The 22,020-nt window shown below is 40.5% G+C and overlaps 1 protein-coding gene across 2 annotated transcripts in view; it reads right to left on the bottom strand.

Moving 5' to 3' along the window:
- Positions 1-9,350, bottom strand: part of LOC139578961 (butyrophilin subfamily 2 member A2-like) — a 70,610-nt gene extending 61,260 nt beyond the window's left edge. For both annotated transcript variants that reach the window (XM_071407119.1, XM_071407120.1), the window contains exons 1-5: positions 9,134-9,350; positions 4,945-5,007; positions 4,456-4,809; positions 4,104-4,259; positions 242-370 (exon numbers count right to left, since the gene is read on the bottom strand). In XM_071407119.1, the coding sequence (XP_071263220.1) occupies positions 242-370; positions 4,104-4,259; positions 4,456-4,809; positions 4,945-5,007; positions 9,134-9,164 (733 nt within the window). In that variant the 5' untranslated portion in view covers positions 9,165-9,350. The remainder of the gene's footprint in view (positions 1-241; positions 371-4,103; positions 4,260-4,455; positions 4,810-4,944; positions 5,008-9,133) is intronic.
- Between the last annotated feature and the right edge of the window lie 12,670 nt (positions 9,351-22,020).

Genomic DNA, 22,020 nt, shown 5'->3' with positions numbered 1-22,020 from the left:
TAAATCCATTCTAATCCCACTTTGTAAAATGTGAAGAGGTCCAAGGGGGTGTGGTCTTTCTACAGGCACTGTATGTGGATATTTGACTCTACTCTTTTCATTGTTATTTCAATATTGATTAATGTACTGCATTGTGGGAGCTAGCACATAAGCATTTCACTGCACCTTTTATACCTGCTGTAAACTGTGTGTGATGAATACATTTGATTTGATATGCTGTTTGTGTAGAAGACACACTTACCAGGTTTGTGAGGAAGGACTCTACTCTCTCTCTTCTCTTCCTCAGACAGAGAGATTGTACAGGAGAGCCAATCTGAGTCTGAGGGAGAATACAGCAGCCAACTACTGACACTCAACAAGCCCTGAGAATCTGTTACAGAGAGAAGGGAGTGATACACAACCATTTATTATGAGAGATTCACTCATAGATACAATTTTTTGAATCATTAAAATTGCACAGTTCCTGGTTTCTTAAGACTAGAATTACAGAGGTTATCAGCCAGACCAAAACATACGATGAGAAGTGATTGGGTGAAATAGACTGCTTTGCTCTATCCAATTAGAGGAGCAGGATCAATGTACAGCCCGCCCTTCTCTTTCTTAAACTAGCTAGTTTAGGAATTTAGTGCACGATGCTGAGGAGGACACGCAGTTGCATGCTTTCTTGGTGTTCACAATTCTTCATCATCATCATTACACTATTGTTCTATATTCAATCAACCTCTTCACCCTCCTCATCATTCAGTTCATTCAAATGTAATTGTAAAGTCACGTGCACGATTATCAATTTCTATCGCCAATTTATCTATTGACAGCGTTCATTCAGTGAGGAGAGAGGCATATTATCACCTAGGTACCAACGCCCAGCAGCGAAATGGTCTTGGCTCCTTAAATTAGGAATCGGTCTGAAAAAGTAAACAGGTTCTATAAACTTTTCTGTTTGTGATTTAAAAATTCTGACAACCGAGCAATGTAAAATATAACTATTTAGGGGGAGAAAATTGCTTTCAAAATGGCAGATGTATTTTTATTACAAAATCAAATGGCAGGGGACGCTATGTCGGTTCTAGTGTTGAGGCTAAGTTCATCGTTAAAACCTTTGTACAAGCATCGTTATATCTCTGAGCTGTTTCCTAAAACCATCGTTACTTAATTAAGTTGCACTTGAAAACACTCGTAAGTTAACAACTGACTCAGACCACACGTAGAACAGGTACATTTGTTTTTAGATTATGTTTTGCCCTCCCACGAATCACCTGTATTTCTGTACCCGCTGATAACTTCAGAACAAAGCTGAACTCAAATACTAAGTTTACAATATCTTTGCAATTGTTACAAACAAGTGAAAGATCCTTAAAAAAAATGAAAACCGATATCTCTGCATTTTAAAATAAATAGGCATAGGCTGCATAGATTCATATTGCATATTCAATCAATTTAGTAATATTTTGGTATTACTGGCTAAAGTAAATTTTTACCTCAATATATTTCATTTTGTGTAACAACATTACTATTATTCAGTGAGCTCCAAAAGTATTGGACATTTTTGTTGTTGTTTTGGCCCTTTACTAACAGGGCAAAATGATACAATGAATATGAGGTTGAAGTGCAGACTGTCAGCTTTAATTTAAGGGTATTGGCCATGTTGGGTGAAGCGTTTAGAAATTACAGCACTTTTTGTATAATGCCACCCCATTCTAGGGGACCAAAAGTATTGGGACAAATTAGCTTATATGTGTATTAAAGTAGTAAAACGTTTTTTTTAAGTAGTAAGAAGTATTTGCTCCCATATTAATAGCATGCAATGACTGCATCAAGCTTGTTACTTTTATTGTGTACTGAACAAAATATAAACGCAACATGCAACAGGTCATATAAGGATATCAGTCAGTTGAAATAAATAAATAAGGCCATAATCTATGCATTTCACGTGACTGGGAATACAGTTATGCATCTGTTGGTCACAGACACCTTTAAAAAAGCTAGGGGCGTTGATCAGAAAACCAGGGCCGGATAAATGTTGGGGCTTACCGGGGATGAAGCCCCGGGGCTCAGGCCCATTGGCGGCCCAAGAGGCAGCAGAAAAATAAATAAATAAATATTATAATTGAGGAAATACAGTACGTTCGGAAAGAATTCAGACCCCTTGACTTTTTCCACATTTTGTTACGTTACAACGTTATTCAATCTACACACAATACCCCATTATGAAAAAGCAAAAACAGGTTATTAGACAAGGTAAACATTAAAACTGAAATATCTTATTTACCTAAGTATTCAGACCCTTTACTCAGCACTTTGTTGAAGCATCTTTGGCAGCGATTACAGGCTCAAGTCTACTTGGGTATGACATTACAAGCTTGGCACACCTGTATTTGGGGAGTTTTTCCCATTCTCTGCAGATCCTCTCAAGCTTTGTCAGGTTGGACGGGGAGCGTCGCTGCACAGCTATTTTCAGGTCTCTCCAGTGATGTCCGATCAGGTTCAAGTCCGGGCTCTGGATGGGCCACTCAAGGGCATTCAGAGACTTGTCCCGAAGCCACTCCTGCATTGTCTTGGCTGTGTGCTTAAGGTCGTTGTCCTGTTGGAATGTGAACCTTCGCCCAAAGTCTGAGGTCCTGAGCGATCTGGAGCAGGTTTTCATCAAGGATATCTCTGTACTATGCTCCGTTCATCTTTCCCTCAACCCTGACTAGTCTCCCTGCCCCTGAAAAACATCCCCACAGCATGATGCTGCCACCACCATGCTTCACTGTATGGATGTTGCCAGGTTTCCTCCAGACGTGATCCTTGGCATTCAGGCCAAAAAGTTCAATATTGGCTTCATCAGACCAGAGAATCTTGTATATCATGGTCTGAGAGTCTTTAGGTGCCTTTTGGCAAACTCCAAGCAGGCTGTCATGTGCCTTTTACTGACGAGTGGCTTCCATCTGGCCACTCTACCATAAAGGCCTGATTGGTGGAGTGCTACAGAGATGGTTGTCCTTCTGGAAGGTTCTCCCATCCCCACAGAGGAACTCTGGAGCTCTTTCAGAGTGACCATTGGGTTCTTGGTCACTTCTCTGACCAAGCCCCTTCTGCCCCGATTGCTCAGCTCTAGGAAGAGTCTTGGTGGTTCCAAACTTTTGTTCTTGGGGTCCTTCAATGCTGTTGACATTTTTTGGTACCCTTCCCCAGATCTGTGCCTCGACACAATCCTTTCTCGGAGCTCGACGGACAGTACCTTCGACCTCATGGAATGGTTTTTGCTCTGAGAAGCACTTTCAACTGTGGGACCTTATATAGACAGGTGTGTGCCTTTCCAAATCATGTCCAATAAATTGAATTTACCACAGGTGGACTCCAATCAAGTTGTAGAAACATCTCAATGACGATCAATGTAAACAGGATGCACCGGAGCTCAATTTTGAGTCTCATACCAAAGGGTCTGAATACTTATGTAAATAAGGTATCTGTTTTTTTATTTTTAATTAAAAAAAATTAAAATGTCAAAAAAACTGTTTTCGCTTTGCCATTAAGGGGTATTGTGTGTAGACTGATTAGGCAAAAAATGTGATCAATTTTAGAATAAGGCTGTGACGTAACAAAATGTGGAAAAACGGAAGGGGTCTGAACACTTTCAGTGAATTTATCCCAAAACATTTGGTCCCCTAAAATGGGGTAGACTATGTACAAAAAGTGCTGGAATTTCTAAACGGTTCACCCGATATGGATGAATATTGTCAGCAGTAATCTGAGGCTGTCTGCACTTTAACCTCATAATCATTGTGTTCAATTCCAAAGTGCTGGAGTAGAGCCTAAATAAATAAAAATGTCACTGTCCCAATACTTTGGAGCTAACTGTATTATAGACTAAGGCATTAGAATATTCCTCCTCAATATCAGTCGTCTGTGTTCATTCTAATGTTAAGGTAAGATTTTGAATAGAGGAAACTGATCTGGGAGCAGCGTTGCCTTTCTTTCAACCCTATCATTATCGACACTCCAATGACACACATAGAGAACGTTCTCTCTGAGTGGTGTTTTGGGAAACGGATGTTAGGCCTACATCTTTGGCCATTGTTTTAACTGGGGTGATGATCTATTACTGTCTATGTAATTACCTGAGGTGAAGAGTACTTGTTCATTTTTTATCTCGGTCTCCTCTTTGTTTCTCCAGGTGAGTTTAGGTTGTGGTGACCAGCCCTCTGATGAACAGGTAACGTTCACCTGACCTCCTCCTCCACTGGCCACAGAGAGAACTGGTGCGCTGCCTGTCACTGATGGAGAGATAAGGGAGTGTGGAGGGAAACTACAATGAAACTACAATGACAATCACATTTTCCTGTGGATTACTTTGAAGTTGTAAAAAATAAGTGCCACCTTATTGTGAGTATTCTATATTTTATGTAGAGTTCGGTCCAGTTTTGCAGATGTAAAATCATGTTTAAACCGTTTCAGCCATAAGCCTCTTACCATTCATTGAGAGATACACATTGGCCTTTTCGTACCACCTTTCATTGCTGACATGGCACACATACTCCCCCCTGTCTTCCACCGTCACCCTCTCCAGTGTCAGAGACACGTTCCCTCTCTCCAGCCCCCCAGTTAGAGAAACCCTGCCCCTGTACCGAGGGTCCACAGGGGCCTCCTGGATCTTGTGATCTTTGTACAACAAGGCAGGTCTGTTGGAGTTCTCGGACCGGTACCAGCGCACCTCCAATGGCTCAACATTGAAGATAGGTGAGAGTTCACAAGGTAGAGTGACAGAGGCGTTCAACCGGGTCAAAATGGGACCATTAGGAACCGTCAAGGTGAAGACCTCTGGGGCTGGGTATAGGGGGAAAGAAATAAGAACGTATGATGAAGAATACTCATTCAAGTCCTGTTAGGTCTTAAATAACCAAGAAATTGTTTTAGTGGGTAACTGGAAACTAATGTAATTAAAAGAGTAAACATTCTCACCAGGTTTTTGAGCTGTGATGGTAACAGTGAAAGCAGCCAGTATCAGTACCCTGAGCAATACCCCTGTGTTGAAGAAAGAGGACAACACTGTTACATTACCCAGCTAAATGGATTAATAAATCAGACAGTCCTATGAAGTTCACATCCCTGATCTAGCAAATGATCAGCTACAGAGACTAATGAATAATGATTGAGAGGCTGAATTTTTTACTTTCAGACATAGTCTAGCTGTACTATTTTGTTTACGTTATCATGCCAAGTCATAAAAAAGGTTGGTCAATCTTTTTTTACTTCTCCTTTATTAAACCAGTTAGGCCAGTTGAGAACAAGTTCTCATTTTCAACTGCGACCTGGCAATATAGCAATGAACATTGGACTCACTGATTCTACATAGAACATACACTGTAGAAAACCATTATAATAGAAGCTGACTGATGTGAAGTTAATGTGATACCATGTAAAGCAGTATGTGATAACATGAAACTACACAAGTGATCCAAAAACAAGTTTTCACATGATTTTACATGTGAAATTTCACGTGAAATCATGTGATTTTCTGTAAGTGGAGGGAGACAAATAAGAACACCATTGTTCAACAATAACAGGAAGGGTGGTAATCACACAGCATTATTACATGCTTGTGTACCTGATTGCATGGTCCCTCCACCTTCATTTCCTGTTATTATGCGGTTAAAAATGGACGGGATCTTCTGGTAATCAAGTAGATTAATGGCTGAATCGGAATATCATAGTATATTTAAATAATCATTCAAATAATTATTATTATACCTTGTAGACGAGAGTGGTAATAGACCAGCGAGAAAAAGAGGGAGTCTGTCCACTCTCTCCTTTAGAGCGTGTCATTATCTTCACGTTCACCACACCAAAGGTTTATTGATTTACAAGTTGGCTTTCTACCACAGTTTGTGCTCATCATGAAAGGGGACCCACTCATTGAAGGGTAAAATACAGTGCATTCGGAAAGTATTCAGACCTATTGACTTTTTACCACATTTTGTTACGTTATAGCCTTACTCTTTTTAAATCCTACTCATCATACTACACACAATACCCCATAATGACAAAGTGAAAAGAGATTTTTAGAAATGTTTGCACATTTATTACAAATAAAAAACAGAAATTATTTACATCAGTATAAGTATTCATATTTGTTGTTATATGACTCAAAATTGAGCTCGGGTGCATCCTGTTTCCAATGATCATCCTTGAGATGTTTATAGAACGTGATTGAGTACACCTGTGGTAAATTCAATTGATTGGAGATGATTTGGAAAAGCACACATCTGTCTATATAAGTTCCCAGAGTTGAACGTGCATGTCAGAGCAAAAACCAAGCAATGAGGTCAAAGGAATTGTCCGTTGAGCTCTGAGACTGGATTGTGTCGAGGCACAGATCTGGGGAAGGGTACCAAGCCATTTCTGCAACATTGAAGGTCCCCAAGAACAGTGTTGTCTCCGTCATTGTTAAATGGAAGAAGTTTGAACCACCAAGACTCTTCCTGGAGCTGGCTGGCTGGCCAAACTGAGCAATTGGGGGGGGAGGGCTTTGGTAAGGGAGGTGACCAAGAACCCGATGGTCACTCTGACAGAGCTCCAGAGTTCCTGTGTGGGGATGGGAGAACCTTCCAGAAGGACAACCATCTCTGCTACACTCCACCAATCAGTCCTTTATGGTAGAGTGGCCAGACGGAAGTGACGCCTCAGTAAAAGTCACATGACAGCCCGCTTGGAGTTTGCCAAAATACACAAAAGGACACTCAAACCATGAGATCCAAGATTATCTGGCCTGAATGCCAAGCGTCACGTCTGGAGGAAACCTGGCACCATCGCTACGATAAAGCATGTCAGTGGCAGCATGCTCTGGGAATGTTTTTCAGAGGTAGGGACAGGGAGACTAACCTGGGTCAAGGAAAAATGAATGGAGCAAAGTACAGAGAGATCCTTGACCTTCCAACAGGACAACGACCCTAAGCACACAGCCAAGACAACGCAGGAGTGCCTTCGGGACAAGTCTCTGAAGGTCCTTGAGTGGCCCAGCCAGAGCCCGGACTTGAACCTGATCGAATATCTCTGGAGAGACCTGAAATTATCTGTGCAGTGACGCTCCCCATCCAACCTGACAGAGCTAGAGATGATCTGCAGAGAAGAACGGGAGAAACTCCCCAAATACAGGTGTGCCAAGCTTGTAGTGTCATACCCAAGAAGACTCAAGGCTGTAATCACTGCCAAAGGTGCTTCAACAAAGTATTGAGTAAAGGGTCTGAATACTGAATACTTATGTAAATGTGATATTTCCATTTTTACCTGTTTTTAGCTTCTCATTATGGGATATTGTGTGTAGATTGATGAGAAAAAATATATATTTAATCAATTTCAGAACAAGGCTGTAACATAACAAAATGTGGAAAAAGTCAAGGGGTCTGAATACTCTCTGAATGCACTGTATACCAATCATGCAGTATGGAATTATGATCAATGTTTCCTCTATACTGTGCACAGAACAAATATCAGCACGCGCAGAAAAGCACAAGATTGAGCTTCACTCAACTTTCTAGAGTTTTCCCCTTTACTTAACACTATCGATGTTTCGAGCTACTGTGGGAATTGTGCTCGAATCAATGCAACATTAGTCACTTTCGATGTCACATACCGAAACAAAACAAATTATGCAGAGCGCATCGACGTAGGATTCTATTGCATTGACAAGGATGACTCAAGCCCCTACTCTACACAGACTGGTGCGCCATAACCAATCAATCAGAGCTGCAGTAGGCCTATATGCAAATAGCCATTGCGATATACGGAAATGTGCCATTCACTTTGAACTGGACTGTGTTTACAGTATGAGCGGTCATGAGTAAATGTGCTTGTTTTGAGATCAAAGCGAGAGCTGCATGTAGCCACCTGTGCACATTTGTTCATATTATATTATTTCTAGTTAGTGAGTTATTAGCCCAGTTATACCTAATTTCTAGTCAACAATTGGGGAATGGTACTGCATCGTAGTGCTAGCTGTGCCACTAGAGATCCTGGTTCTAGTCCAAGCTCTGTCGCAGCTGGATGCGACTGGGAGACCCATGAGGCAGCGCACAATTGGCCCAGCATCGTCCAGGTTAGGGAGGGTTTGGCCAGCAGGGATGTCCTCGGCCAATCACCCCTCTGGCGACTGCTGTGGCGGGCACGATCGCCAGGTGTACCGTGTTTCCTCCGACACATTGGTGTGGCTGGCTTCCGGGTTAAGCGGGGATTTTGTCAAGAAGTAGTGCGGCTTCGTTGGGTTGTGTTCGATGGATGCACGGATCTCAACATTCGCCTTTTCTGAGTCCGTACAGGAGTTGCAGCGATGAGACAAGACTGTAACTACCAATTGGATACCACAAAATTGGGGAGAAAAAGGGTAAACCAATTGAGGAGTGGTTACTTCCCACAAGAGCACAAAATGTCTGCATTTCCAGCCATCTTTGAAAAGCGAGTCAGGTAAGATCTCGGGTAGCATAATGTGTCTGATTCTCTGTAATAATGGTATTGCCACGCGGAATGACGCTGTTGAGACGAAGCAGGTACGGGGAGTAAAACATTTAATTTTAACGGACAGAGACGAGACAGGAACAGCGTCAGAAACAAATTCAAAAGACAAGAACAATACAATGCAGCAGCAGGGAACAGAGGTAGGGAACTGACAAATATAGGGGAGGAAATAAACAGGTAATGAATGAGTCCAGGTGAGTCCAATATCGCTGATGCAAGTGACGAGGGAGGGCAGGTGTGAGTAATGGATGGCAGGAGCGTGTGATGCAGGGTAATCTGGCGCCCTCAAGCGCCAGCAGAAGGGAAGAGCGGGAGCAGACGTGACAGGTATGGGAATAATAATAATTGGCCAATGTTAAAACTGTACTTAAAGCGGGTACAGCCTTAGTGTTTACAGTAATTTCGAGCCAGAAGTTGCAAAGAATTTTCACAATGTTCAAGTTTGCGCTCAGCAGACCAGAAAGTTGCTCAGGGCTGAAGAAGATTTGAGGGCACATTGGTTAAGACTAGATTGTAAACAACAATAATTAAGAAACTCAGAAATGATCACTGTTTAAAGATTAAAGTAAGGAGAAGAGTGGAGAGAAGGAAGGTATTTGTAATGGAGAGGTTGTAATCAAATAATAAAATGCATTTGTACCTGAGCGCGTGATCCTTCGATTAGTTTCCATTGCACGATCAACATTTACCTTTGGAATCTTCTGATCACCCTATAACCGACTGACATATCAGTGTTTGTATACTAAATGTTAAATATCACGTTTGCATTCTACCAATCTTAACAAAAGACTGAGAATCACTTAATTCTCCCTCTCCTGTAAACTCCTATTTTTCTCACGGTCAGTACTTTCACTTTCTCTTTTCCATCAAACACCCCTAAGGCGTATTCATTTACTAACAGTTGAGCAACACTGTGCCTTCAGAAAGTATTCGTAATCATCCACCTTGATTTATTCCACATCTTGTTGTGTGACACCCAGAATTCAAAATTGATTAAATTGCTTATTTTCACCTCACCATTTACACACAATACTCCATAATGACTAAAGGAAAACATCTTCTTGGAAACGTTTACAAATTTATTGAAAATTAAATACAGAAATATCTCATTTACATAAGTGTTCATAGCCCTGAGTCTGAGTCAATACCTGTTAGAATGACCTTCAGCAGCGATTACAGCTTTGAGTCTTTCTGGGTGAAGTCTCTAAGAGCTTTGTATTGAATTGAGCCTGGATGGTAAAATATTTGCACATTATTATTTAAAAAATTCTTCAAGCTCTGTCAAGTTGGTTGTTGATCATTGATAGACAGCCATTTTAAGTATTGCCATAGATTTTCAAGCCGATTTAAGTCAAAACTGTAACGAGCCACTCAGGAATATTCAATGTCATCTTGGTAAGCAACTCCAGTGTACAGTAAATTTGGCCTTGTGTTTTAGGTTGTTGTCCTGCTGAAAGATGACTTTGTCTCCCAGTGTCTGTTGGAAAGCAGACTGAACCAGGTTTTCCTCTAGGATTTTGTCTGTGCTTAGCTCTATTCCTATTCTTTTTATCCAAGAAAACTCCCTTGTCCTTGCTGATGACTAGCATATCAATAACATGATGCAGCCACAACCATGATTGGAAATATGAAGAGTGGTACTTAGTGATGCATTGCATTGGATTTGCCCCAAACATAACTCTTTTGTATTCAGGACATAAAGATAATTTCTTTGCCACATGTCTTGCAGTTCTACTTTAGTGCCTTATTGCGAACAGGATGCATATTTCATAATATTTTAATTTTGTACAGGCTTACTTCTTTTCACTCTGTCATTTATTGTGGAGTAGCTACAATGTTGTTGATCCATCCTCAGTTATCTACTATCACAGTCATTTAACAGTGGTGTAAAGTACTGAAGTAAAAAAAAAATTAAATGACTACTTAAGTAGTTTTTGTGTGTATCTGTACTTTACTGTTTAAATGTTTGACTACTTTTTATTTTACTTCACTACATTCCTAAAGAAAATAATATACATTTAACTCCATACATTTTCCCTGATACCCAAAAGTACTCGTTACAATTTGACAGGAAAATGCTCCAATTCACACACTTATCATGAGAACATCCCTGGTCATCCCTACTTCCTCTGATCTGGAGGACTCACTAACACAAATGCTTAGTTTGTAAATTAATGTCTGAGTCTTGGAGTGTGCCCCTGGCTGTCTGTAAGTTAAAATAAAACAAGAAATGTGGCGTCTAGTTTGCATAATAAGGATTTTTTTATTATCAATACTTTTACTTTGAAATGTATTTTAGCAATTCCATTAAAACATTTTAATAAAACCAAATACTTGGACTTTTATTCAAGTAGTATTTTACTTTGTGACCTTAAAACGGGATGGTTGTTGCTAACGTGCACTAATGTGGTTAGAATGATGTCTGTAACAGCCAACTTTCCAGGACATAGACATGTCTTATATGGCAGAAAGCTTAAATTCTTGTTAATCTAACTCGTGTCCAATTTACAGTAGCTATTACAGTGATAAATACCATGCTATTGTTTGAAGAGCGTGCACAACAACAAAACACTTTCACGGCAGCTAGTTTGATACATTCACCTCTGAAGGTAAAAATTGTACATACAGTAATCTTGCTCTGATTTGTCATCCTGAGGGTCCCAGAGATAATATGTAGCATAGTTTTGTTTGATAAAATCTATTTTTATATTCTAATGTAGGAACTGGGTTCTACAGCTTGAACCCCTGCTGTCTCCCTCTCCCTCTCCCGTAAACTCCCTCTCTTTGTCTGACTGTCTGGACTTTCACTATCTCCTCTCCATCAAAGCACACACCCAAGGCTTACTCATTTACTAAATGTTGATGAAAAGCAGACGTCAGTCTCCTATGTCAGTTGATGCACAATTGTATGGGTATGTCAGTCTGTTTCATTAGTGGCATCCTGGTCCAGTCTGTTCAATGCACTGAATAGACCACTGAGAGGAGGTGTTGCACAGGAGTTTTTCAAATGACATTAATTCAATATCAAGTTAGTTCATCTCAATACACAATACAGAAATCAACAGTGTTGTTGATATTCAATACTTGTATTACAGATTTACATCAATGATGTTGCTAAAGGTAGTAAATATACATTTAAAGTGTAATGTATCTATGCGGTTGAATTCCCTGTTAGTGTCACAGAGTGTTACATTGGTATTTCATTTAATATGTATTTCCACCTTTGTCATCCATAGTCATTTTACTGTTAAGGGACATTTGCCACGTAACCCAGGGCTGAATACAGCGAAGAATGTGTTAGATGACACAACGTTAAACAAACTGTAAAGATGTACCTTTGATTCAGCATCATAAAAGGAAAGCATCTGCCTGTCACAATCTAAGAACACTCCAAGTGTTGTAACAATTGCTTTTCCAGATTCTTGTAGGCTTAGAAATATTAAATGGCTTTCATTTCCCAATTCTGGTATTGAGGGTCATCAGGGACATAATAACATTTCCCTTTTTCATATGTAAAATCCCAGAAACCATTCTCAGGGGTTAAGGGCATAACAGCCCTTGTCAGAATGGCTATGTCTGTGACTACACCAACATACCATGTCTGTTTCTCTTTGCTAAAAATGGAATCTTCCATCACCTTCATTTCCCAGTATAACTGTTTGGAGCTGAATGTGTCCTTAGTAAAGGCATGAAGAGCTTTGGGAACATCAGTTACTTTTGACTTCTTACAAAAAACCTTTCTACCTGCATACATGTCTAGGTTAGGGTGAGCAGACGTTGGGTCCAGAGTGATGTCCACAAAAAAAAGAGAACAAGATTTGGTGAATTCATTCACTCACATGGTTTTCTGATATGGATGTTACTTGAAGGTACATGTCACGACTTCCGCCGAAGTCAGTCCCTCTCCTTGTTCGGGCGGCGTTCAGCGGTCGACGTCACCGGCCTTCTAGCCATCGCCGATCCACTTTTCATTTTCCATTTGTTTTGTCTTTGTCTTACACACCTGGTTTCAATCCCCTAATTACCTGTTCATTATTTAACCCTCTGTTCCCCCATGTTTGTTCGTGAGTGATTGTTTCTATGTAGGTAGGTCCGTTATTATGGCCTCTGTTTTTGTATTGGATTTATTAATTGTTGAGTAAAATACGTTTATTTACTCTTATCTGCGGTCCTGCGCCTGACTTCTATTCACCAGCTACACATAGACCTCCTGACAGTACAGCCATGTAATGACACTATGCTAGTTATTTGTTCATGTGTCCTAACTTTGAATCTCTTCACTTCGCCCCATGCAGCAAATGAACAAATCAAATCAGAGAAATATTTAACCACTAATCTTATCAACAGAAAATAGATTTTGGGTTGTACCACCTTTTCTTCTTATGGGTGTTCTTCAATAAATGTTATTAACCATTGAATGACTGTGCTTGTGGGGTGAATAAGATCTAAAAAACAGATTAAAAAACATTAAATAAAGAAAAGGTATGTCAATATAAATGTACCTTTTGGGACACATTTCTTCTGTGTAGTAGTTTCCTTGGCATACCACATTCTGCATGAGTTAAACATGTGACTATTGATATATTATTTATTAATAATAATCTATAAATCAACCATATTGATCAACCATAAAGAGAATCCTTAGCTGCTACATCCATTTGTTTACATATAAATTAATGATATTCAGTGCATTCGTAAAGTTTTTAGATCCCGTCCCTTTTCCACATTTAGTTACGTTATAGACTTATTCTAAAAATGGATTAAATACTTTTTTTCCTCAATCTTCACACAATACCCCATAATGACTAAGCGAAAACTGTTTTTTGGCCCCAGATTGGCCAAACTGAGCAATCTGGGGATAAGGCTTTCGTGAGGGAGGTGACCGAGAACCCGATGGTCACTCTGACAGAGCTCCAGAGTTACTCTGTGGAGATGGGAGAACCTTCCAGAAGGACAACCATCTCTGCAGCACTCCACCAATCAGGTATTTATGGTAGAGTGGCCAGACGGAAGCCACAGCTCAGTAGAAGGCACATTACCGCCTGCTTGCTGTTTGCCAAAAGACTCTCAGACCACGCGAAACAAGATTCTCTGGTCTGATGAAACCAAGATTGAACTATTTGGCCTGAATGCCAAGTGTAAAGTCTGGAGGACAGCTTGCACCATCCCTACGGTGAAGCATTGAGGTGGCAGCATCATACTGTGGGGATGTTTTTCAGCAGCAGGGACTGGATCGAGGGAAAGATGAACAAAGTATGTTCAGTTGTGCACCGGGGCCTCCCACTCCTCTTTCTATTCTGGTTAGAGCAAGTTTGCGCTGTTCTGTGAAGGGAGGAGTACACAGCGTTGTACGAGATATAAAGTTTCTTGGCAATTTCTCGCATGGAATAGATTTCATTTTTCAGAACAAGAATAGACTGACGAGTTTCAGAAGAAAGTCTTTGTTTCTGGCCATTTTGAGCCTGTAATCGAACGCACAAATGCTGATGCTCCCGAAACTCAACTAGTCTAAAAAAGGCCAGTTTTATTGCTTATTTAATCAGAACAACAGTTTTCAGCTGTGCTAACAGAATTGCAAAAGGGTTTTCTAATGATCAATTAGCCTTTTAAAATGATAAACTTGGATTAGCTAACACAACGTGCCATTGGAACACAGGAGTGATGGTTGCTGATAATGGGCCTCTGTACTTCAGAGATATTCCATAAAAAATTTGCTGTTTCCAGCTACAATAATGTTGTATATGACTAACAATGTCTACACTGTATTTCTGATCAATTTGATGTTATTTTAATGGAACAAAAAATGTGTTTTTCTTTCAAAAACAAGTACATTTCTAAGTGACCCCAAACTCTTGAACAGTGGTGTGTATATATACACTGCTCAAAAAAATTAAGGGAACACTAAAATAACACATCCTAGATCTGAATGAATTAACTATTCTTATTAAATACTTTTTTCTTTACATAGTTGAATGTGCTGACAACAAAATCACACAAAAATGATCAATGGAAATCAAATGTATCAACCCATGGAGGTCTGGATTTGGAGTCACACTCAAAATTAAAGTGGAAAACCACACTACAGGCTGATCCAACTTTGATGTAATATCCTTAAAACAAGTCAAAATGAGGCTCAGTAGTGTGTGTGGCCTCCACGTGCCTGTATGACCTCCCTACAACACCTGGGCATGCTCCTGATGAGGTGGCGGATGGTCTCCTGAGGGATCTCCTCCCAGACCTGGACTAAAGCATCCGCCAACTCCTGGACAGTCTGTGGTGCAACGTGGCGTTGGTGAATGGAGCGAGACATGATGTCCCAGATGTGCTCAATTGGATTCAGGTCTGGGGAACGGGCGGGCCAGTCCATAGCATCAATGCCTTCCTCTTGCAGGAACTGCTGACACACTCCAGCCACATGAGGTCTAGCATTGTCTTGCATTAGGAGGAACCCAGGGCCAACCGCACCAGCATATGGTCTCACAAGGGGTCTGAGGATCTCATCTCGGTACCTAATGGCAATCAGGCTACCTCTGGCGAGCCCATGGAGGCCTGTGCGGACCCCCAAAGAAATGACACCCCACACCATGACTGACCCACTGCCAAACCGGTCATGCTGGAGGATGTTGCAGGCAGCAGAACGTTCTCCACGGCGTCTCCAGACTGTCACGTCTGTCACATGTGCTCAGTGTGAACCTGCTTTCATCTGTGAAGAGCACAGGGCGCCAGTGGCGAATTTGCCAATCTTGGTGTTCTCTGGCAAATGCCAAACGTCCTGCACGGTGTTGGGCTGTAAGCACAACCCCCACCTGTGGACGTCGGGCCCTCATACCACCCTCATGGAGTCTGTTTCTGACCGTTTGAGCAGACACATGCACATTTGTGGCCTGCTGGAGGTCATTTTGCAGGGTTCTGGCAGTGCTCCTCCTGCTCCTTTTTGCACAAAGGCGGAGGTAGTGGTCCTGCTGCTGGGTTGTTGCCCTCCTACAGCCTCCTCCACGTCTCCTGATGTACTGGCCTGTCTCCTGGTAGCGCCTCCATGCTCTGGACACTACGCTGACAGACACAGCAAACCTTCTTGCCACAGCTCGCATTGATGTGCATTCCTGGATGAGCTGCACTACCTGAGCCACTTGTGTGGGTTGTAGACTCCGTCTCATGCTACCACTAGAGTGAAAGCACCGCCAGCATTCAAAAGTGCCCAAAACATCAGCCAGGAAGCATAGGAACTGAGAAGTGGTCTGTGGTCACCACTTGCAGAACTACTCCTTTATTGGGGGTGTCTTGCTAATTGCCTATAATTTCCACCTGTTGTCTATTCCATTTGCACAACAGCATGTGAAATTTATTGTCAATCAGTGTTGCTTCCTAAGTGGACAGTTTGATTTCACAGAAGTGTGATTGACTTGGAGTTACATTGTGTTGTTTAAGTGTTCCCTTTATTTTTTTGAGCAGTGTATATATAGTAGATATACAGTATACACATTTTTTACATCAAATAATCAACAAACAATCTTCACTACATAACACAATAAATACTCAGTCAAGATACCGTAGCCAACTTAAATCAAAATATTATTAAATAATAAACAAAATGTACCTGTGACAAGAGCTGTTTCTCCTAATTAAAAGAAAATGTAAAAAACAAAATAAGAAACGAAATATGTTAAAAATCATGATATAATACAGTACCAGTCAAAAGTTTGTACACACCTACTCATTCAAGGGTTTTCCTTTATTTTTGCTATTTTCTACATTGTAGAATATTAGTGAAGACATCAAAACTATGAAATAACACATGGGGGGGAATCATGTAGTAACCAAAAAAGTTTTAAACAAATCAAAGTATATTTTATATTTGAGATTCTTCAAATACCCACCATTTGCCTTGATGACAGCTTTGCACACTCTTGGCATTCTCTCAACCAGCTTCACCTGGAATTTATGATTTTCCAACAGTCTTGAAGGAGTTCCCACATATGCTGAGCTGGCTGCTTTTCCTTCACTCTGCGGTCCACCTCATCCCAAACCATGTCAATTGGGTTGAGGTCAGGTGATTGTGGAGGCCAGGTCATCTGATGCACCACTCCATCACTCTCCTTCTTGGTAAAATAACCCTTACAAAGCCTGGAGGTGTTTTGGGACATTGTCCTGTGAAAAATTGTTTTTGATTTGTTGAACAGTTTTTTGGTTCCTACATGTTTCCATATGTGTTTTTCATAATTTTGATGTCTTCACTATTATTCTACAATGTAGAAAATAGTAAAAATAAAGAAAAACCCTGGAATGAGTAGGTGTGTCCAAACCTTTGACTGGTACTGTATTTGTAGAAATATACACAATAGTAAAACATATAGAAGTAATGCCTGGCATCTCAGTAGACGCTGTTTTATCTGAAATGCGGAGAAGAATAGTTTAGCTCAGCCTACTATATCAGTATATTAGTACTATTAATAGACCATCAATAGACTGTTCATATTTAAATGAACATGTTAGCTTGTTGACATACCTGTTTTTTGTTCCAGATGAAGAGTCCAATGACAGTAAAGACGACTAGCAGTAAAATAATCAGAGTCGTGATGAAGGCTCCAAGTCTCCAATATCCTGTACAAAGGATTTATAAAACCACTTAAAATTTGACAAAATCTGTATTTAAAATCGGAAGTGAATCTTATTTCTCACATTTATGTCGTCGTCTTTGGTAGATACAGTAACTCAAGACAACATATTTGAGGACTTCACCGGTCCACCTGTACCCAAAAAGCCAGGTTGGACCTAATTGTCATGGGTCTTGGGTATTTGTAATTATAACCGATTTGCCCGTAAGGACTCGTACACACCCGAACGCGACTGGTGTTGTGGAGAGAAAGTGAAAATTGTACAATTGATGCTGCTGCTCTTGCTTTTCACGAAAGTGGTGCGTGAAGCTTGCTGTTGTTGCCGGCCAATCACAAGTCATCAAAGCATCGCTATAGTAAAAGAGCCAAGTTAGGAGATACAGGTAATTACAAAAATAAAGGAAACACAGACATGAAGTGTCATAATGGGAAAAACGGCAAATTCAGAAAATGTGTCTAAGTTCATAAACCCCTCGAACTTGTTGTTGGACTGTCTCTCAAAGTGCGGACCTCTCTCACTTAGGGAGAGCAAGGTAGAGCTAGAGCGAATGCTATGTCACAGGGTTATACAGTCCCCCACTCACTGCAGCGCTATATAGAACTTTATGGAATGACACAAATCTACCAAAAAAAATAAACGTTCTGTCACAGTGATAATTCTACATTCGGGAAGTCAAATCAATTGTGAGATATGGCATATACATTTTATGTGATAAATGTGGGTCTCGGGTTCACAATTTGATATCTGAGATCTAACATGGTCATACCATGGAGATTTAAAAATATATATATTTCACCTTTATTTTACCAGGTAGGCAAGTTCTCATTTGCAACTACGACCTGGCAAATGATGGGCATACCATGGATTATTTTGCTCTTTTGATTTGAACATTAAGACCCCCTGGATTTGGCATTTACTACTATAGCCCATATGCATTTGACATTTTAGTCATTTAGCAGACACTCTAATCCAGAGCGATTTACAGGAGCAATTAGGTTTCAGTGCCTTTCTCAAGGACATATCGGCAGATTTTTCACCTTGTCAGCTCGGGGATTCGAACCAGCGATGTTTCGGTAACTGGCTCAACGCTCTTACAAGCTAGGCTACCTGCTTCCATAGAAATGCATTGAATAACACATTAATAAATGGCAAAACAGACAGTCAAAAACATTTATCATAAGGTTTTGAAGTGTCTGTACTATACCTAGGAGATAAGAAAGCAGCATTGTTGAATACTCATTTCTGATTGGCTAGAAGGGCATTCTACAAAGGACAATGCTTAGCTCTATTCCGTTTATTTTTATCCCAAAAAATGACAAGCATACCCCTAACATGACGCATCCACCACCATGCTTGAAAATATGAAGAGTGGTGCTCAGTGTTGTGTGGGATTTCCCCAAAACACTTTCTATTCAGGACAAAGATTTAATTTCTTTACCACATTTTTTGTTTTGAAGTATTAATTTAGTGCCTTATTGCAAACAAGATGTATGTTTAAAATGTGTGTATTATGTACAGGCTTCCTTTTCACCCTGTCATTTGTGTTATTATTCTGGATCATCTACAATGTTGTTGATCCATCCTCAGTTATCTCCTATCACAGCCATTAAACACTGTAAAAAAAAAATTAAAAATCACCATTGGCCTCATGGTGAAATCCCTGAGCGGTTTCCTTCCTCTCCGGAAACTGAGTTAGGAAGAGTGCCTGTATCTTTGTAGTGACTGGGTGTATTGATACACCATCCAAAGTCTAATTAATAATTGCACAATGCTCAAAGGGATACTCAATGTCTGCTTTTTACCCATCTACCAATAGGTGCCCTTCTTTGTGAACCATTGGAAAACCTTCCTGTTCTTTGTGCTTGAATCTGTGCTTGAAATTCACTGCTTGACTAAGGGACCATACATATAATTGTGTAGTGATTGGTGTAGTGATTTAAAAATCCTTTTAAACACTATTATTGGACACAGAGTGAGTCCATGCAACTTATTAAGCACATTTTTACTCCTGAACTTATTTAGGCTTGCCATGACAAAAACTACTTTTTGACTCAAGACATTTTGTCTTATTTTATTTTTAAACATTTCTAAAAACATAATTCCACTTTGACATTATGTGTTATTGGGTGTAGATCAGTGACAACATCTACAATTAAACCATTTAAAATGCAGGCTATAATACAACAAAATGTGCCAAAAGTCAAGGGGTGTGAATACTTTCTGATGTCACTGTAGCTACCCATTCCACATTGTCTACACAAGTGCAGTGCAGTCTTCAGTCCCTTACCATTTACTGTGAGGAAAACACTGGCCTTTTCATACCACTGTGTGCTGCTGACACGGCACACATACTTCCAGTCTTCCAGTGTGACCTTCTCCAGTGTCAGGGACACGTTCCCTCTATCCATCCCCCCAGTTAGAGACACCCTGCCCCTGTACCGGGGGTCCACAGGACCATCCTGGATCGTGTGATCTTTGTCCAACTTGGCAGGTTGGTTGAAGTCACCGGACCGATACCAGCGCACCTCCAATCTCTCCGCATTAAAGAGAGGATAGAGATAGAGGAGTTCTACCAGGTCAAGACCGGAACATGAGGGAACCACAAGGTGAAGACCGCTGGGGTAGATCAGAACATCACCGTGATGACAATATCATCATAATTGCAGGTATTAGAAGTTTAATCTATTGCGCCATTAAACACAGGGTGCAATATTCAGTATGTTGCACATCCCTTAATGTGACCCTGGTCATTTGATTCAATTCCACGTTGTGTCTCAAAGCTAAAACCATTAGGTCATACAACCAATGTGTAGGAACCCTTGAACAAATAGACTGTGTTATACTGAACTTTGGACCTTCAGCTGTTGGATAAGTTTTATCTTATAACTGCTATTATTACTGCTATAAAAACATACACAATGGGAGCCATTGTTGAAATATACAGTCGCTAGTGAAAGTCTACACACCCCTTGCGCGGTCTTCACATTATTCTGCCTTAAAATTCAATGTAAAAAGGGATTGGTTTAGATGTTTTCCTACCCATCTACACAACCTACTCTACGTTTTCAAAGTGAAGAAAAGTTATAGAAGATGTTCCTAATTAATGAAAAATGAAAATGTATTGACACCCAGAGTTAATCCTTGGTGGAAGCACTTTAGGCAGCCATTACAGCTGTGAATCATGTTGAATAAGATGTTACTAACCTTGCACAACTCTTAGGGCAACATACAGTTTATCCAATGTTTTTGTCAAAATTGGGCATTGGGCCAGTAACCCGAATGGTTGCTGGTTCGAATCCTACGCTGACTAGGTAAAAAATCTGTCGATGTGCACTTCAGCAAGGTGCTTAAACCCTAATTTCTCCTGTAAGTCGCTCTGGATAAGAGCGTCTACTAAAACGTCAAATGTAATGCTCAAACTCAGTCAATTTGTTTGGGAATTATTGATGACAGCAATATTCAAACTTTGTCTCTTATTGTCAAGCATTCAGTCAGGAATAACAAAATCTCCAGTCCCTGCCGGTGACAAGCGTAGCCATAACATGATGCTGCCACCATTTACTCCACATTACTGTCCTGTATAACACAGTGAACAGGAAGCATGTGTTACAAAATCCACTCCAAAGGTCATGTAAACAGTGAAAACCTGACCCTGGGATAGTTGTATTATTCAGCAGGACAATTACACAAATATTAATGCCAAAGACTACCTCACAAAGGCACAAACAGAATGAACTGAACTAAATAAGGAGCTGATGAGACCAGGTGAGAAACTAACACAGGTGAAATCAATGAACAAAAATGAAAGACAGGGCTACGTTCAATAACACAATGAAAGAGGGCTACGTTCAAAAACACAACGAAACAGGTTGATTGACACAACGAACACAAGGTTGACTAAGAAAATAAATACAGAGCATTACAACATGTTATTGGTTTGAGTTTTTTTTATTCATTGAGCAATGTTTATATGATTTTCTTTCACTTTTAAAATGTGGAGTAGGTTGTATATTTATTTCCTTTTTAGATAAAATTTTAAGACAGCAGAATGTGAATACTTTCACTAGGCATTGTATGTATCCTCCATTGAAATGATTTATCTGTCAGAGTGTGCGCAACTCGTCGAAGGAAGTCAGGTGCAGGAGAGCAGAAATGAGTGAACAGACACACTTTATTCAGGCAGAGGAAAACAGCCGGACGCAACTGCGTCGCAACACTCCGGCCCAAGGAAAAAAGCGATAGCGCACAAATTACACAAATAGGTACAAATAACAAAACCACGTGTTACAACAATACCCGGCGCAAAACCAGCCTGTAGCGTCACACGCGTAACGAACGAACAATACCACACACAGACATGGGGGGAACAGAGGATAATAAACACGTAGAGTAAAGAGGGGATGTAAACCAGGAGTGCGGGAAAACAAGACAAAACAAATGGAAAATGAAAGGTGGAGCGGCGATGGCTAGAAGACCGGTGACGTCGACCGCCGAACACCGCCCGAACAAAGAGCGGGACCGATACCCCATAATGACAAAGTGAAAACAAGTTTAGACATTTTTGCACATTTATTACAAATAAAAAACTGAAATGATTTATATAAGTATTCAGACCTGTTGTTATATGACTCGAAATTGAGCTCAGGTGCATCCTGTTTACATTGATCATCCTTGAGATGTTTATTCAACTTGATTGAGTTCACCTGTGGTAAATGCAATTGATTGGACATGATTTGGAAAAGCATACACCTGTCTATATTCGGTCCCACAGTTGACAGTGCATGTCAGAGCAAAAACCAAGCCATGAGGTCGAAGGAATTGTCGATAGAGCTCAGAAACAGGATTGTGTAGAGGCACAGATCTGGGGAAGAGTACAAAACTTTTTCTGCAGCATTGAAGGTCCCCAAAAAC

The sequence above is a fragment of the Salvelinus alpinus genome, chromosome 6 (assembly GCF_045679555.1).
Source record: "Salvelinus alpinus chromosome 6, SLU_Salpinus.1, whole genome shotgun sequence".
NCBI lineage: Eukaryota > Metazoa > Chordata > Actinopteri > Salmoniformes > Salmonidae > Salvelinus > Salvelinus alpinus.
This window is presented reverse-complemented; position numbering and strand designations above follow the sequence as displayed.